We start from the raw sequence: 19,187 nt of genomic DNA, 5'->3' as shown, positions 1-19,187 counted from the left end.
TTTGTGCATCAATTAATGTGTAGATGTGTATCACCACTAGAAACACTTGCTGCCAGCTGTGGGCACTTTGCTAATCAGCTGGGCAATATTTGACTCTCTCCTGGGTGGCCACCCAAGTGCGCATCTTACAGGGAACACTGGTAAAGACACCCAAATTGGTCCCTAATCCCTGCAGCAGTTCTGAATCCTTTTGTGCCTCAAGACATAGCACTTTTGGCCAGTATTTTCTATTGTCTGGTGCAGGAGGCAGGCAATCTTCTTAATGTAATAGTCTCACATTGACATCCATTGCTTTTGGCTATCACTTCCCTTGTCTTGCTTTTGTCTCAGGGGGAGGCGTGGGCTTTTGTAACTTAAACAAAACACTTTTTTTAATCTAAATTCTCTGTATCATAGTGGATATGAAATTCATCCCTGTATGTCCAGCCCATCCAATGGCTCTGTGTACCAGTTATTTAATGCTTCATAAGGATGCATGGGGACCTTATGTGGATCTTTTCTTTTGGTGGATAAAAACTAATCCCTGTGCAGAGTGGGTGAAATACCTATGCAGCACATATGTCTCACTTAGCACCTCCCAATGGAATGTAATTGGGTTGAGTGGTTTGTAAACCTCTTCATGCTCACCTTGAGGTAAATGTTGCTCAGAATAAACACCTCCAGCTATCTGTTCTTTATTAGACTTCTGGGGAAATAAAGGGTGACTACTCTATTTAGTAAAGCAATAAATGTGCAAGAGTTAAAACGTATTCCATTTGGTTCTCCTGACATGTTCCCCATGCTTTGGGGTTCCCTCACTCTCTCCACCAGTTGTCTGGCTCTTAAAATGATCTGGAGTGGTCCATTGTATCCACTCATCCTATGCAAACAAGTCTTCTATTTCCCAAACAAAATATTAAGTATGAAACATCCCACACGTTAAAAATCTGTCCAATAAGTGGTATGTTCAGGTGATGATGCAGGTAACTGGTATTAAAGTAATTTATCATCTGGGTGACAACATGCTAATGGCATATAATAGTAACACAACACCAGACTGATTGATTCAGACATTAACAGTGCACTTTTCTAAATCCTGTGAATCAGAATTTGTGAAAACTGGTACATTTCCACTGTATTCAATAGGTGGAAAACAGGCAATCTATCCATTGAAGTGGTGAATGCAAAAAATACAAGTAAATAGAGAAATGGTTCACAACTTATTCCCTTGCTCTCTGCTTTGGTAGTTGTTCTTTAGCATCCTAGAGCTTGATTTGCATCCCTCTCTCGGCAGAAGGATGCAGTCTAGACGTAGCCCTAGTGTGGGGATTGTTAAGAGTCTGCTTCTGGTGCTGCTTGTCTCTAAGCAACGATGTAAACAGGCTTTAGGTTCATTAGCCCCCACCCGTATCTCTCTCTCTCGGTCGCTCTCTCTCTCTCTCTCTCACACACACACAGGCATGTACACACTCTGTCTTGTAATTTTATTGGGTCAGATAACACTGTGCAAATCATGACATTACAGGTTATTATTCAGTCATGTTGTAATATCACAGCTACAAAATCTGGTGTCTTACACATGGTTTACAAGACATGTCACTGAAATGCTCTGTTTTCAAGTGTAGGGCTGTACCCCCACAAGCTGGAATTCATCCCCGTACAGAGGTGCAGCACAAGACCCATGCAACACTGAAGTCCCATTGCAGGGAATTGTACCTATAATGATGACTGCTGGTTTCTTTCCCTTGGTTGCCTCCTCCCCCCCCCCCCCCGCTGCAGACACATGTCAATCATATTCTGTCATCAGAGGTTTACTGCCTGTTAAGCAGAAGACGGACACCTGACCTAAGAGAAATCAGCACTGCTTGCAGGAAAAGCACTCCCAGGGCCTGGTGTGATGGTGGCCACTGGCTCCAGCTTAGGTGCTTATTTATTTACCAGACCTTGATGGCCAAACGTTGCTCATTTCTTCACTTCAAATTGCTTTGGATGGATGCCATGAAAATAGATGGGGTTGCCCAACCCTAATGACGCCTCTTCCCCATCAAAATGTGTTTTCACTCTGTGGAAGATGAAGGCTTGATGCCTCCTCATGCTAGAGTGTGTCCCTCTAGAGTACCTCTAGAGTGTGTCCCCTGCCCCCATACACGGGTCTCTGCCCAGCCTCATACAAGCAGCACTTAATTTGTAATGAAAGAGATACTGGGGCTCAAGCAATTGTTTTACTTTCAGAACTGACAAGCCCCAGCACAGACTGAGCACTTCCCGCACATAGGAACAGCAGCTAAAGCAGGAGAGCAGCAGATAACAAGAGAGAACAGGAAGAGCCAGAGGCAAAAGGAGGTTGCATATTTAGAAAGCTGGACAGGACTCCTCACTATGTTACTCTAGCCTTGTATCTTTGTAGATCCATTAAAACTAGTGACCTTATATTAGCATAAAACTGGAGTAACACAGTAGTGAATCAAGCCCTTTTACTTAAAATGTACAGGTCCCTTCAGCGGGGACCTGTAGGCACCACTGGCATACAAATAATATTATGGGTTAATCACTATATGCCTGATTTTGCCACTCGTACTCAGACTGCCTAGTACCTTCCTCTGCTTTTAGCGCCATTGATTTCACTAGGGCTGCTCTCGGAACTTGAGAACAGCCCGCTGATTTAAACAGGGCTACATGGGAAGTAAAGATAAGTAAGAGAAGGCAGAATCTGGATCTTAATTATGCATAATAGGTGTATGTAGCGTTTATTGTACCTACACTCAGAAAGCCTTGTATTCAGATATTGTTGATGATTACTGATTCTGTTCATGCCCTCTGAAATGCCTGGCATTAGCCACTGTCAGAAGACAGGATACCGGGCCAGATGGACTTTTGGTCTGACTCTGTATGGCTCTTCTTATTCTGAGTAAGGGACATAAGCAATTTCCACTGTTGTGTCCATCTATCCTATTTACCTATTCATTCCCCGCATGCTAGACAATTGGCTTTGTAGTGTTGCACATCCATCTTTCTCTCTATCTCTGCACTGTGCAACAAGGCTATGCTGCCTACTCGTAAAACAAAATCATACTCATTTCACTGTGCGGGATTTGAAGAGGAGCAGAAGGAGAGGTAAACGATGCATTTTTTAACTCTGGCTCAATCTTTCAAAGGCGAGCTGCGGCAGATCTGACTAGGAAGCAATATACAGCCTTCACCTCCAGTGCTCAGGTGGCTGGTTAAAAGGCAGAGATTGGCGAGGATTATTCATTGAGAGCAGCCTGTTACTAAATATGAGCGTATCCAGAATTCATAAGGAAGGAGACAAGCTCCAGTGAGCCTCGGGGGACAGCAGCTTGCAGGTCTGATGTTGCTCACAGCCTGAATGAGGACGAGGATTAGGGCCCACAGATCTGCTCTGACAATGAAAATAGCCACCCCAGCTTTTGCTAATGCCATTTCCTTTGCAATATTGCAGAGATGAGGGCGGGGGGACTTGCTGGGGGTATTGCTGTCCCTTTTAGTTTTGAATTAGATTTCAGCTCCTTTGTTTGGTCTTTAAATTTTCCAGCCCCTGTCTGCATGGGGGCTGGAAACTGGTGTGAGTTTCTGGAGTACTGGATACTTGCAACTTTGAAAGTAACTTGCTTCTTGGAGAGTGGGGCCAATGCAGTAGAGAGCATGGCCTACTTCTTGTTGGGCTCTCCCGTCTTCTCTTTTTATCACTTCTATGGTCACAAACATAAAGCCTTCCCAAGCTGGGGAACACAAAAAGATGAAATTAAACAACTCTAGTTTGCTTAGTTCTTTCCACTAGGTTTGGGTCAGTTATTTTCATGTGCTATTTGGAAACAAGTTGAGGAGTAAAACTCTGGAAACACATGTCAGTATAGTCATTTCTGGATTAAAAATCAAAACACAGGAAATAGAAGAGTAACATTCAGGAGATTCACAACCTTTCACATTTTCGTTATGACAAACACTCAAAGGGCTTTAGCCCTGCCACCATAATTTGAAGCCCCACAGAGCAAGAGTATCACTAGACATGTTTTGATGAGCAGCTAGTAACTAAATGAAGCCAGAGATGATTTGCTAACACATTATGTAAAATATTTATATTTTACTGTGTCAGATAAATTCAGTTCCTTCCTCCTAATCTTCTGTTTGTTTAATAGGAAACTAACAAAATCTTTGTGGAGCAAAAGACTAGTGCAAATGTAAGTGCTGCTACAATACAAATAATAAATAGCCACAATAAGAACCATCAAGAGATTGAAATTCATTTCTGCTATTATTCCTCTAATCTTCAAGACAGTTACACAGATGGAAGCTTATCTACTTCTCTCTCTCTCTCTCTCTCTCTCTCAAAAAAAAAAGCCTGGTTCTAGTTCATTTACAACTCTTTGCCTCCTTGTTTACACATCTAAACTGGTATCAGTTACTTTGAGCATAGTAATTCCCAGGTACATCCTTTGAAAGTCAGAGGGGAGTTCCTCATTTTGCACTTGGCCTTTTCTTTAATTTTAAGTGGGAAACAAATGAAACCATCCAGGATGTGATATTAGAGGCTGATCTTGCTCCCATTGAAGTCAGTGTCAAAACTTCCAGGGGTTTCAGCAGAGGGAAAATCCCATTTTGAAACAATGTTTATGTGGTGGCTAAAACCCATTCCTTATTTCATGCCAAATTGGTTTATTCCTTTGGTGGTTCTTTATTAGCTTACTTTGCAGCCTCGCTCTCTCTGACTTGGGTTGTTGTTTCTTCTCTCTGTCAGAAGGTTGTGTAGGTGGCTTATACATTTATAGAAAAGAAAGCTGGGCAAGTCTTTATTTATAACCCGCTTACTTTGTATATAAAATAAATATAGGCAATGCAATGTAGATTTATGTATAACATATGCATCCTTGTTCATCTTATTGCCTGGAATTACTCTGTCATTAGACAGTGATTTCTGAAAACAGGCTTTTGTCAATTAGAAAGGCACATCTGCATGCTGGTGCATTTGGAATAACACAGGAATGGGAGATTTCCCGTGAGATTTTGCTTCTATTGAACAAATCCTTTCCCTTCTAAACTCTAAGAAGATTTATATTTAAATCGAAACAATCTGCAATGCCCCAGGAGGGGGAAAAACCCACAATCAAATAAATAAAATAACCCACCATCCTAGTTCCTTAGTGACTCAGCCACTGACTTAAAAAAAGCATGTTTATTATTTTCCCAGCCCTGTCTGTCTGCCGTTTCGTCACCATGCAGACCTACTTTGAGTATTTGCTAAATATAGCGAGATTATTTATCATTCATTCAAATTCGAAAATATCTTGAATGCATTGAGACAGAAACAAGTCCCCTTACCAAAGAGTTTGCGATTTCTTTATCTAGTTAAGCCACTGTTGTTTTTAAAAAAGAAACTCAAACTTTAAAAACCCAATCAAACAAACAAACAAACAAACAACCACAAAACCCCCAAACAAACAAAAATCCCTCAAACTAAAAGGCCGTTTTAGTCCGGATGTAATTCCTATGTCTGTAATACAATGGAAGCAAAATGCAGGACAATGTAGCACTTTAAAGACTAACAAGATGGTTAATTAGATGATGAGCTTTCGTGGGCCAGACCCACTTCCTCATCTTTAGGGAGTTGATCCTGCAATCCTTATACAGACAAAACTCTCTCCCACCCAATCTCTCTATGTCAGTGCCAGTTTTACGGAGTAAGAACTATAGGACTAAGGAGTTTAGACTCGGATCACACAGGACTCCATCCTGCTCGGGATAAAAAGTCAGAGGGATTTCTACAACTAACAGGATTTGACCATGCGGAAAGCCCGTGAGTCTAGCTCTTGACTGAAATGGGTTTACCTACTAATAGTAAAGGGGGGGGGGGGGGAGACCCATCCGCCTTACATCCTGGCAGATTTTCCGTGGGAATCTGGCCCGAAGAAGGACCCGCTTCTAACTCCTACTGAAATCAGTTCGCTCCAGCGGGAACGCTCTCGGGTGCAGGATCGGCCCTTGCTCTCCTGTTTCCTTTTCCCTGCTCTTGCAGGGCCAGCTTGTGCCGTGGGTTGCTGTCGCGCTTGTTTGCAATCGCGAGCTACGCGTGGCTCATTTGGGGAAAGCCCCTTGCAGAACCCCCCACGTTCCCCTGCCAGGTGCAGAGTGGAACGAAGTGAAGGGAGAGGGGTGGGAACATGCCCTTGGAAGCGAGGCTGAGCGCTGCCTAGATTGATCCCTCCTCCCCCCTCCCCCACACACATACACTATAATGTATTTTATCATTAAAAATCAACATCGCTTCCAGTGCTCAAGGCGGCTGGCGCCAGTTCCAGAGCCCATTTGTTGCTGGGCTCCAATACGTTTGGGAAATGCAGATTGGATTGCAACCCACTGTTTGATTTATGAACTGTTACCCTGGCTATTGCTTACACATTACATTGCAGCCTTTACAGCCCTTGGGGGAGGGGAGAATCATGATATGCTGGAGAAGGGGGGATTATTGCAGTCCCCTTCCTCCCCCCCGAATAAATAATAGGTGTGACTAGAATTGCAGAATCCAAATTAAACTTTGACGCCTCCCCCAGCTCGTGCCTCCCTCAGCTGCCTCCCTCTCCGCAGGACTCTCATCTCCTAGGTAGAAAGGTTGTGTTTACTCCTTGATGTTTACTTCTCCACAAAGGCATCAAGATCCTATAAATAGGCGAGGTTATAGCAGCTTCTGCTGCGAAATCAATAGGGCCCAGTCTCCTGGCTATTTCAGCTGAGCTGTCTTATTAATTATGAAAGGACTCATCTGAGCCCAGGCAGCAGCTTTCTGTCCCTCCTTTGCAGCATCTTAATGGTGGTTGCTTTCTCTCCCCCTCCCTAGCCACAAACTGTCCCCTTTTTTCAGCAAAAGAGATTTTTTTTAAATCACCAAACACCTCTGTAAAAGAAGACAGCTGTAAATAGTCTGCCTAAAACGCCGCCAGCCATAGCTGTTCCAACCAAACCCGCGCCGGTGAATAAAGGGGGGAGACCTGGAGAGGAGCTACCACTTTTGCAGACCGTCCTGCAGGCTTGGGTAACCCCCCCCCCCCCCCCGATCTCCCCTCTCCCCCGCCTCGGTTTCCCACTGGAATCTGGCACGCTAGCTGGCTTGGGCTGGTCTCCGCTGAGTCACACATTTTAGAAAAGGAGTTTTGGGCACTCTCTTCGGGAGCGTTTTCTAGCACGATTTTTATTTCCAATGGCCACGTTAATTAGTTTGGCAGTTCTATATTTATTTGCACCAAGATGACGATGTTAATATTAATTTAGCGGCTTTGCATTTGGCCGCCATTATATTAAAAGCCTGTCCAGTTAAATAGATATATACCATGCATATTTTACAAATAAAACGACACCCTCATGTCAAACAATAATTTTTATTTTATACTTCTTTCTCTACTTGTAGCAAATCTCCTTTTTTTGCTGAATTGGCTTTATAATAAACTCTTTTTTTAAATTACATCTTTTCTTTTAAAATCAAGGTTCTCTGTTTGTCGAAATCGTTATGCTGTATTTTTAGGTTTACATTTAAGCCCCTTTTTGTGATCTATATTGTGGGATATTCAGGTATTTTACTGTATGTGTAACATCTAAAACAAGAGAGGAGAAAAATTAAAGGCAGTGAACTCGGAAAGATGCCTTGACAACACCAAGTAAAGCTAAACGCTCAACAATCTTAGCAGCATTCAATCTTCAGTCATTTGATACAGCTCCTTCCTTCCTTCTTTTTTTTTAAATTGTCCATTTCTTTTTTTTCTCTTTCTTTTCCCCCTCGGGGAAATTTATTTTTGCAGTGGAATGACCAAAAACAAGCGACTGTGGAGGAAAGATGATAGATTGTGAGTTATTCACCATATGCTTCACACGTAGATATCTCTCTTGGATTCATTTCCAGTGCCTTTTTTTTTCTCAACTCATTGTTTTCGTTCCTATTATAAGAGGAGCCCATCTTTTGTTGTTGTTGTTGTTGTTGTTATTATTAGTAATATTTATTACGATTATTAATATTAGGTGGCCCAAAGCCGTTCCTGAGATTCTTTTGCACAAAGGGCTCCAGTTTTTCTATTTTTAGCTGAAGAGATACTAAAGCTGAGGTCCGATTTTGGCTGTTTGTTGCTCATTGTTTGGTAACATTTGGCAAATAAAACACAAAATAAAGAGAGAACGTTTCCACAATCCTATATGGATGTTTCATCATCATCACAGATAAACACAACGTCCCCCCAAAAAACGGATGGACACTTCCGCTATAAATCCAGTATATGGAGAGTGTGTGGGGATGGGGATGTGTGTTCTACCAGGAGAGCGCTCCTAGAAGGCGAACCAGGTCACTAATGCTGCAGAGAGAGCCAGCAGGAGCAGGGGGTAGGCAGGGAGGAGTAGGGAAGGAGCGGACCCGTTGCTTCCTCCGCATAGTTCAAATAAGCTGCCTTGGAATTTGAGGTTTTTGGATTCCCTTTTCAGTTTTTCCCAAAGATCTGTCGAGCCTTCCGGGCAATCCGTGAGGGTTGTGAGGGTGCAGGAGTGGAAATCATCCCAGTACCTAGGGAAGGAGCAAACACAGGGGACAAGCGCCAGGTCACTCGCTGCAGGCACAAGACGGTGCAACAACATTTTACTTGCATGCCCCATTGCCCTCCCGCTCCTCCTCCCATCCTAGACCCCTCCTGAGTCTGTCCTCCCCCCACCTCAGCCAAGAGCTTCAAACGTGTGCAGCGATGACGTGCCCCATTTTTGATGCCCAAACTCAGATACCCCTCCCCACTTCGCCCTATGCAAATCAGGCCCCTTCAAGAGGTCTCCCTTGGGGCGCTCCAAAATCCAGGCACCTGAATCCAATAGGCGCTGGGGACGCGTTTGGCCCTGGGCTTCAGAAGCTGCGCCTTAGCGGAGGCAGCCTTACGCGCCTGGTTTTGCGCCTAGTCCCAGTTCAGCCAGCTGGAGGGGTGGGTGGGTGTTGCTGTCAGTGAGCGCAGGGCCAAGCCTGCTGAGTCAACAGCTCGGTTTCAGGGCCTCCCCAAGACAAACCGATGCCTGCCCACCCCAACCCGGGAGCTAGTCTCGCCTACGCGGGCTCCTAAACTAAAGGAACCAGGAGGCTAAACCCAGCTGGCTTCCTTTGCATGTACGGCTGCGGTGTGCTTCTGCGCGGAGTGTCGGGAATCGAAATAGCTACCTTGCAAGGGAGAGCAGCCAGGACCCAGCGCATGGAGCCATGCACATAATAGATCGGGAGAATACCCCACCCCCCAAAAAGTGAGGTGCCTGTTATTAGCCTTCCTGTAACGGAAGGGCTTTATTAAGGAGAGGGTTTCTTATTTGTAATTGTTATTACGGGTTTCATGTATTTATTAGGTTGCATGATAGCTGTAGCAGGGTGGTATTGGTTTATGATTATAAACTGTATTGTCGTGGGGGGATAGAGCCTTGATTTTACTCTTCCATAACGATAGACTCGGCTAAAGTTGAACGATCCTACATCAAAGTTACTTCGCAGAGAAGCACCGCCAGGTCGGTCATCCAACATAGGCAACCAACCCTTCGACTTCAGAGGGTTTTGGATCGGGTCCTAGTGGGCTGGCAAACCAGCCACCTCTCTGCAGAACAGGGCCCGGTCAGTGATTCTGAAATTGCAGGACAATATTCCTGTAATTGCAGAACCATGACCTGATCCAAAGCCCATTGGAGACAAAGGCGAAGCCTCTCCAGCGATTTAAAAATGGCCCTGGATTAGGCCCAGGATCCCTCCGTGTTTAGAATAAGAAATTATTCACCCCCTTGGAAAATATTTCTCTAGTCCTAAATTGCTCTCCCGTTTTTCTCACTCAAACCAAGCCCAGATTTCGAAGGTAAATCTAAACTCCAAGCAGGATTGATCCATGGGATTATGTCGCATTTCAGAGGCGACTGGCAGGTCTCTAGTCTGAATGTTCTCTAGTCTGTGTTTTTTTCAGGCGGGCTCTCGGTATTTTGTGTTTTTTAACCAGTCCTGCAGCCTCTAATTTATGAGCACTCTACACTGGTTGTAGACTCCAGTGTTTGCTACATTTGTAATAAATAATGAGATATTGAGATGCCAAGAAGGCTGAGAGTGTGCCTCTCCTGCAGTATTTCTGCTATAATTGCATCTCCCTAAGGAAAATTAAATCTTCCTTGATCTTCTTTCAATACACATACTGGTATAAAGAAAGGGGAGAGAAACCTTTAAAGAAATCAGGCACGGGGGGTGGCACTGGACAAGAAGCTAACTCCTGCACAATGTCTAGCTAGAACAAAGGCTTTACTTTAGGATGCGTCCCTATTTATGTATTTTTTTCTGCATGCAGCTCAGCAGGTATATTAAAGCTGGCCGCTAAAGCCACCTACCGGTATTGCAGACGCTGCAAATAACCTACGTGGCGATCGGAAATACATAGAAAGAAAAGCCACAGAGAGTTCACAACATTGTCTTTTGGGTTAACATGTTAAAAATGTTTCCGTTTAATGGGCATTGTTTTCTGACTCCTTCATTTTTATGTTTCAAGAAAGCCTTTGCACTCCAGTGATACCTCATTGGCTTCTAAATATGATTATTTTGCCGAATAGTCCAGGATTGTGCAGGAAACGAGCAGTCAGGGAAATCCTGTAAAGGGATTTATTTTTTAATTACATTATTGCTATTGTTGCTATTGTTGTCACTAGTTTATTATTATCATTATCATTATTATTATTATTACTACTATTTTATGACTATTCTAAGTATTACTAATAATATTAGTATTCGTATCATTAGTATTATTATTACAAATGGAGTGTTACTATATTTAAAGAGCTCCTTAGTTCTTAGAATTAAGACATTAGCTGTTCTCCTCCTGTTCTGACCAACAACCTTCATATGTCCCCAGGAAAGAGTCAGGAATTTGAGAGGACGCTTTAAAAAAAAAAAGAAAAGAAAATGTGGACGAAATAAATCCAGACTCACATTTCCTTAAGCCCGGGACCATACCCAGGCGCTAGGCTTTTAAGCAAAACTCTGCAATGACTTCAATGGAGAGTTGTGCTTACGAGCTGCCCGCCGGGTCCTTCCGTAGGGACTGAAAGTTTAGCAGAGAAATCATCCGTGTGTCTTCGCCTGCCGTGACTATTTCCGGGCCAGTCTCTCGAGTATTTCTTCTACAAGCCCAAGTGACGATTCACACCTTTTAAAGCCACGGTGTTGCGACCTGCTATTAACGCTTTAAACATGGACCTGACCGGCTCGGAATTAGCGCGGAGGAAGAAGTCTCTCTAATAAGGCGCTAAGGTGTCGGGTAGCATTATTGTTCTGTACATTCGATCGCATTGTTGCTGTCTTAACTGTGTATTGTTTATTGTTTATTCTAATCCCTTTCCTCGTGCGGCTTTCTCGAGTGAGGAAACCCGAAGGTGACCCACAACGAATAAAGAAGCCGGGGGGAGTCAGTGAAGAAGAAACGCAGCGCAGGTGGGTTCGCAAAGCCCCGCATTCTGCCGGCGATTCCCTTCTTAGGCCATTCGTTAGCAGCAAAACCGGCCTTTCCGCATAGCCGGGACCAGCTCCCGCTAGATTTCCGACCTCCCTTTTTATTAACACTCCCCACCCCCTCCGTGCATGGCTGTTGGCACTGACAGCTAACGCTGCATGGCACACCTGGGGCCTTCCATAGATCCACTGGGGAGGGACCATAGGCGTGACAAGCAAAAATGCAGAGGGCGAGAGAAAGGGGAGAGAAGCCAGAAGACTAACCCGCGGGGAGGCGGACCGGAATGGCTCCGCTCCGGCGCAAGTTAAGCCCCTCCTCTCCGTACAGTGTGGCTCGGAGTGGCGTTTCAGACGGCAGGGCAATTAGGAGGGCGGTTAGGCCAACTCAGGGCAGGGACAAGGGGAAATAAGGCAGCGCCTTTCTTTTCCAGTAACCACAACTAACGCCCGCCCCTCGCGAGCCCAGGAACGAGGAATAAGAAGGAAATAGGGAGACCTACGAGCAGATCGTTTGGAGGTTTCTCTTGTCGTCCAGGTCTTGCGGGTAGTTGGCCATGTTATCGCCCAGCCTGAGCAAGCAGTCCGAAAAGCCCCTAAAGACCGCATCGCACTTCCCCGCTGCTCTCACCGCCTGCACCAGGTACGCTGGGGAACAGATCAGCACCACATCAGCCGGGACAGATCTCAACACAGTAACGCGGTAGAGCCCCCAGCCCCCCACATATCTCTGAGCTACATTGTAAACTCCCTCCTCCGTCCCCCCCCCCCGCCACCTCCCCACCATAAGCGAGGGATCAAAGTCGTGCCAGGAAGCTCTGCACCGGGTTACACATCTCCTTGCTTCCTTCTCCCTACAAAAAGCCAGCTTTCCTGTTTGGCTGTTTTCACCATCAGAAGGGATTAATTTCGAATGAGGACCCGTGTGCTGAGAACAGGTTGAGGACCAGTGTGCTGAGAACAGGTTGACTCACATCCATTCAGGGAGCTGGGGTTTGTGCCTTTGGCTTAGGTGTGCAGCATCAATTCTTTCTGGGTCTGAATCTAGCTTACAGGGTGGCCCAGGAGAGTCCTGATTGCCGCCAGGTTATCAAAGCAATGTGCAATGTCTTTGGTTATTCAAAGCAATGTTCAATGTCATTCTTTCCTTTCCCGGGGTGCGTTTCATTTGGTTGCAAATTCTGCTTTGAACGGACACCCAAGCACGGACAGCCACGTCCAAAGTGCGCTTCGTTATCAGCGTAATCAGACATCACTCCGTGAGGAAGAGGAAATCATTCCCAGAACAAACAAAAGGCTCCAGCTGCAATGGCTCATGGATTGTCCACCCTCCGATGGGGCAATAGCGTGGGGGTGGAAATTAAAAATCTTTGGGTTGCCATCGCTAGTAAAAGAAATGATTTCTTTCTACGTTTCAAATCGGTTCCCAATTACATCCCCCCATGCGGCACCTTTCGGATTTTGCTGTTAACTGGCGCACACTGAGACCCTCTCACTTAAAAAAAGAAAAAAGAAAAGAAAAGAAAAGAAAAGAAAAGAAAAGAAAAGAAAAGAAAAGACAATGCCCTGCTGTGCCATCCACCGATGCCCTGAGCGCGAAATCACAGGCTAGGAGTGTGTGAAACCACTTCTCAGGTAGGGCATAGTTTTGCAGCCAGATGGGAGCGAGACAGACGCCTCCCTGGTTTGCATGTCAGACTCTGTGTCTCTGGACATGTCTGTAGCCAGCCTAATGGACGCGTGGGAAGCACGCTGGTTTGGCGTCGAAACACAAGAGCACCATTTACCTCACTTCACCTCAGCTCGTCTCTCCATCGCTCTGCCCAGAAGGCTGGGAGTTTCTGAAAACTGTCCCAGCTACAGCTTAGTCTGTCTACCTCTAGCCTCGCACTCAACTGACCCTGCTGGGAGGAAGGGGGCTCCCTCCCTCTCTCTTCCCCTGGCAATGAAATCCACACGGCGCGGAGGGGTTTAGCGGATTCCCATGCAAGGGGAGCCAGGCTGAAGACTTTTTGTAACAACCTTTACAAGGAACATTCGCTCTAAAATCCCTCCCAGCCCATCGCCTCGCTGTGGTTCTCTCTCTCTCTCTCTCTCTGCTCGCCTGCACGCTGAGGGCTCACTCAATTGATTAGTCTGCTTGAAAAAACACCAGCTACACTTTCTAGCCGCCTGCCTGGGATTCGCCAGCATACGGGCTATTTATCCCTATCAAGCCTGCTGCAAATGAAAGGGAATTAGAGGCTTGTTGGTTTAATTGATCACTGGCTTGCTCCCGAACAACAGAGCTCAGTGCTCACAAGCTGCTCCTGCCCCCCATGCAGTGCCTCTTTTAGCCACCTACAGCCGCCGTCATGCTCACACGCCGCTTCCCCCAGTCTGCCCCCCATGGCTGGGGCATTCCCTGGGTTGGGAGCCTGGGACGGCAACTGCCAAAACTACCCTAGAGAGTCCCCTGGGCAGCGCGGCTGCTGCTTTGTAAGGCCCTGCAATGACCAGGCTCGCTTTCGACACCGAAACCCCGCTTGAATCAGCATTAACCTGACTTAGTAACCACACCCCTCCGCACCACCGCCCGCCCGTCAAAACACGCGGGGGGGGGGGGTATGTGCGCGCAGGCATTGGCCACGGTACCAAACATGCACACAAATGGCAGCGCTGGGACCGTCCCGAGAGAGAGGGAGACTCAGACCGCTCCAAGCCCTCGCCATCCCTCCGCGCGAGCTAACCGGGAGGGCGGAAACGCCACTTCCGAGCGGTAGGCGGCAAAACGCTACAAGTCACAGGCTCCCAAGCGATCTGCCCTGCGAAGCGACTCCCCCGGGGGCGCCGAGAGGCGATGGCAACCACAGCGCTTCGCGAAGTGCCATTGCGCTGCTTTCCGGCTCTGAAGGAGAGGCCTCCCCGGGCCAAACCCAGGAGCAGCTAATTGCACTGGTAGCGCGCTGTCGCTGTGGCTTCGGGGGCAACCCTGCTTTTAAAAACGAGACAGGGTTTTTCCCCCCGAGTGAAACAACAACGGGATTTCGCTTGAGCTAGGTCTTTTGTGCCCCCCCTCCCAGTAAAAAAAAAATGCAACCTATCTGCAGTGCATAAGGGCGAAAGGCTCCATCCACAATGGGTCATTTTTGCATTCCCTGTGTTGGCTTCTTAGTCTCTGTATTTAACAGGTGCTTTAGCTGCGCCTAGTCCCCGAGTCGTCTGTCTTTCTGTACCACCTTCCCGCAATCTCCTCTTCCGTTCCTCAGCCACCTCTCTTCTCAAAATGTCACTGGTTTCGGACAGCTTCCAGCCACAAATTCATAAGGACCGAGGCATTGGGGCAAAAAGACACTGGGGGGCACCAAGCTAATGCGACACACTTCCATTTCATACCAAACCGTTAGTAATTCACCAGCAGAGAGAAGTACAATTCTACACTCGATGCGGCGTTTATTCTCTTAGCAAAGCAGAGATGGCACCTTGTTTCAAAATAGTAATAAATGCTTCGGCGTAAAATAAAATCAAACTGCCTATAAAATCCGAAAGTTCATATCACTACCCCCAAAATATCTGCACTTTAATAATATCTGAGATCTGCAGTACTGTGTTTGTCTGAACTTAAATTTCTGCACGTTTTCGAACAATCTAGTGCGTCTATAGTGCCAAAACATCCAACATTCACGGTGAATAAATGCCTCTTTTGGTAAAATTCTTATCTTCACAACCACCTCCAAATAAATAATACATCTATAAAAATGTAGTTTTAAAAAAGGCAATTCATCTTAGAAATGACTTTGCGAAGTATTCAGCGTCCTTTGAAATTATTCTGATTGGTTGAAATATTGACATGAATTCTGAGGTTTGTAAATTCTAGCCACATTCCCCAAGTTCAATGTTTCGTCTGTAGGGTTTCCCTCCCCCCATCGATGCGAAATTTATTTTCATCGCGTTCTGCTTTTTCTTCACTCTCTCCCCCACCCCAATGCTGCAGAGATCGGCTAGCGAGGAAAGCGACAGAGCGAAATAATTTTTTAACCAGCAAAACGGAGCCTCTTCATCGTGCCCGAATTCCTTTGCAGAAAATATTTTCAAGGATGTATCTTGTCATATGCCAATGTATCGATACAAGGGTGTGTTTCAGTTATTTTCTAATCCAAGATCTCAATTTTGGATCATGCTAGGGAATTTCTTTTGTTTTGTTTTTGTTTTTGTTACTAGTTCCTTTTGAGGAATCAAAGGATTTGTGAACTCTATACCTGTTTTAATATTTGTAACTGTGAAAATATTGTAATAGGCAACATTGAGCAAAATTAACCCAGTAAACAAACAAAACAGCAGCAACCAAATCCTAAAATAACAGCAAGAAGAAACACACACACATAATTAGGATGGAGGGAAACCTGTGCTCATGTACCTAACTCGCTCAAAAACGGATAGGCTTGTTTGCGCTTGTGCTTTAGTGACAGCGGTTCTCCTAGCTTACACAAAATTTATACTCAGGCAAAAAGATTTAGATTTTGTTTTTATTTCACCACCGCACTTTAAAAATTCACCGCAGTTGGGAGAGCCCCTAACATTCCAAAATACAGCAGTGCGACCCCCTTTGCACGTCTCTGATTTCCTGCAAATAAACTTTCCAGCTAGCTCTCTCTCTAGCCATTTTGTTCCATTTCTCATCTCATTGCCCCTCTAGGGAAGAAATAAACATCCTGGCTGGCATTGGAACCCCTGAATGGTCGGTGGCATACACCTAGAAAGAAATATACATGTACTCGTTCATTGGGAGGAGGGAAGGCAAAGGGAAGCAACCTAACAATGAAAGAGCATTTCAGCCGTCTGCTTTGGAATAGGGGGGAGCAAAAACGGTTCAAGGCGAATACGAATTCATTCCCTGTCCTGCGGAAAGCGGTGGCTTTTGGGCATCCGGATTAAACACGAAAATGCCATTAAAAGAGCGAGCGAGGACCAATCATGCCGACACTTTCGGGCTAGTCAAGACCCTCCGTTTCTGCATGCATCAAACGGGGTTTGGTGCAGACCACTCGAGACATAATTTTGGCGGTCCACTTACCGATCTGTACAGCCAGGAGCAGAGAAATACACCTGCCGTTCAACGGAAGTCCCATCCTACATTTAGTACAACCATTTGCGACTGCAGATCTTTAAATAGTTACTTTGGAAAACGGGGGGGACGGCGGAAAACCAGGCATTGCCAACAAGTCCCCGGCCGCGGAGACTTTGCAGCCGAGGGGCAGCTGGAGACGCAGGAGAGCTAGAGGAAGAGGGAGAAACAGAGAGAAGGGCGAGCTGGGAAGGCTTCACTCCATTAGCAGGGGGCGGGGGAAGTGCAGCCTCACGCCCACCACCAGCCCTGACGTGGGGGAATGACACGGGCGGGTTTTTTTTCCTGTGCACCTTGGAAGAGAAACGCCATTTAGAGGCATCCCCGCCTGGATGTCGCCCGCTCTCTGCCATTAATCGCCACGCAACCTCCCCCCTCGGTGCCGTTCCCCCGGGCTGCTGGCTGGGGTGACCCCGCACGATTTGGGGAGGCCGGATTCTCCACGCACGTGCAGGACACCCCCCCCCTCCCCAAAGCAAAGAAAAGCCTCCCCCCCACCCGAGGAGCCGGCCTGGGAAGGGCTCCCGCCATCTGTACGGACATACGGACACGTCCCCACGCTGCAGCCAGCGCCTGACAGGCAGAGCAGCGTCTGCTAAGGCCGGGGGGTGCCTACCCCCCACCCCCACCCCCTCCCACGCAACAGCTGCGCCCCGCTTCCCGCCTCGCACTCCCGCGTGCAGACCCCTGGATGTGATCGCGGCCCACTGCTCCTCCAGCCGCACGGGCAGCAGCGCGGCGGGGGCTCAGCCTTGGCCTTGGTGCTGAACCACAGCCAGAAAGACCCCCCCCCTCCGGCATCTAAATAACCCGGACTCCTTTGCATCGCTTTGCCCGTGACATTGCGGGTACTTCGGGCAGTGCTGAGGAGCAGGCTGCAAATGGCTGAGCGTGTGTCTCCCCCTCCCTGAGTATGGAACAATCTCTCCGGATGATTTGAACTCTCCTGGGCAGCAGCGCTCTGCTCTCCCTGCCCTCTGGTTTGGTTTTATTTTGAACGGGCTTAGAACCGACCTGCCCCGTGCGCTGTCTGGGTGGAGGCTGCTGCATTGCTGCTTTGTTACATAATGGACGGGGCTGCATCTGGCAGACCGATCGGGCACGTCAGAGGCCAACATGAAATCTCGCCGCTAGCCAGGCCCGTTGGGGGCTTTCTGGGGTTGCAGGCTGCTGGCACCAAGCCGCGGAGATGTTCTGACAGGTGATGGGCAGGACGTGCCTTTCCGCTTTTTTAGCCAGGCGCTGCAAACCCACGGGGGAGGCGTTTGCATACGGTGAGCCAGCTGCCCTGCAGAGCCTAAGGAGCGGCTAGGGAGAGAGCTGGCCTCCTGTCTTCCCAGGTGAGGCTAGGAAGGGCGCCCAAATGGGAGGCTTGCGGCGCTCCAGGAGACAGAAGGGAGAGGAGAAAAGGAGAAGCACCGGCTGCCGTGGAAGAGCCCCTCTCCCGCCCTCTCTCCCTGCGTGGGTGGGGATAGCACGGAAGAAACCCCCCTCGCCTCCCTCCCCCTCTCTGCAGCAGCAGACTGGCTTTGGCTGGGTCTGTCCGGGTTGGCCCCTGCAGTGAGGAGTGGGCGGAGGATTCAGGAGTCTCTCTCCCCCCCCCCCTCCTCCTTCCCAGTCACGTCACCTGGACGAGATGGGGAGGGCTGCTGAGCTGGTTAATCCTTGCCAGGCTGCCTGCCCTGAATCCTGAGGGAGATCAGGGCCTGCCTTCCAATCTGTCTTTTTCTTTCCTGCTGTAGGAGGGCAATGGCCCCGGCGGATCAGAGATAGGGGGAGGGGGGGTGCACAAACAGAAGTGGATGGGGGTCCTGCTCTGAGCAGCTCCTTATTCCACCCTCAGAGAGGGAGGCCCTGCCAGACAAGGGAGCTGTCCAGGCAAACCAGCACCCTTCTGGTGCCATTCTTGCCTCCCCATCCCCACCCTCTCCTGGGCTCCCTATACTATCCCGCCCTCCCCACCCGGGTGTGAGGCTGAGGGAATGGGCATAGTCAGTGGGAGTCTGTTAACACCCTCCCCTGCAAGGGGCTGAGTTCTGTCTCAGCTCAGGAGAGTGTGTCTGCATTACTAGCTTGGCTAACACACTAGGGACCAAACCCAGGGGCTCCAGGATCTACAGCTTGACCTCAAAAGCCCCTCTATGGGCTGGGCCCTAAATGGGGTATGTATAGTACACACTACTGATCCTGTTGCTTAAATAGGTGTCTTCCCTATGGGGGGGGGGGGGACCAGCTGCCAGCCCTGAGGTAAGCTACATAGGAACCAGCTGAGGGCACTTGTTAGATGCAACTTCTGCCTGACCACCTTCCCAGCTGCTGGAGCAGCTTCTCTGCTTTCCTTTTAAATCTGGTCCACCCTCCCCTATCACCAGGTAACAACAGCCGTAGGGAGCCAAAGGAGTTAGTGCTGGCCCTGACTAATGTAAACTGAAAGCCTCCATTAGCTGCTATGTGTTTGCCTCAGAGGGAGCAAACACATAGCAGCTAATGGAGATTTGCAGCTGTTGTTACCCTTCAGGGGCCTTTTTCTGCTCTACCTTGTACCCTGTAGAGCCACACTGAACCCAGTGGCCCTAGGGGTTTCACATGTTTGTAATTAGCAGCTCCCACCTAGCT

At 47.7% G+C, this 19,187-nt stretch overlaps 1 protein-coding gene across 1 annotated transcript; it reads right to left on the bottom strand.

Annotated features, from left to right (window-relative positions):
- Positions 1 to 7,353: 7,353 nt before the first annotated feature.
- On the bottom strand, positions 7,354 to 16,862 carry NRN1 (neuritin 1). The gene is made up of 3 exons (XM_006138807.5): positions 16,521 to 16,862; positions 11,971 to 12,115; positions 7,354 to 8,533 (listed from the first exon to the last, which is right to left on the bottom strand). Exons 1-3 carry the CDS (start codon positions 16,573 to 16,575, stop codon positions 8,302 to 8,304), a joined length of 432 nt encoding a protein of 143 aa, XP_006138869.1. The 5' UTR covers positions 16,576 to 16,862; the 3' UTR covers positions 7,354 to 8,301.
- Between the last annotated feature and the right edge of the window lie 2,325 nt (positions 16,863 to 19,187).

Source organism: Pelodiscus sinensis, chromosome 2, assembly GCF_052426305.1.
Source record: "Pelodiscus sinensis isolate ZL-2025 chromosome 2, ASM5242630v1, whole genome shotgun sequence".
NCBI classification, from domain to species: Eukaryota; Metazoa; Chordata; order Testudines; family Trionychidae; genus Pelodiscus; species Pelodiscus sinensis.
The sequence above is the reverse complement of the archived record's forward strand: the minus strand, read 5'-3'. Positions and strand labels throughout refer to the sequence as shown.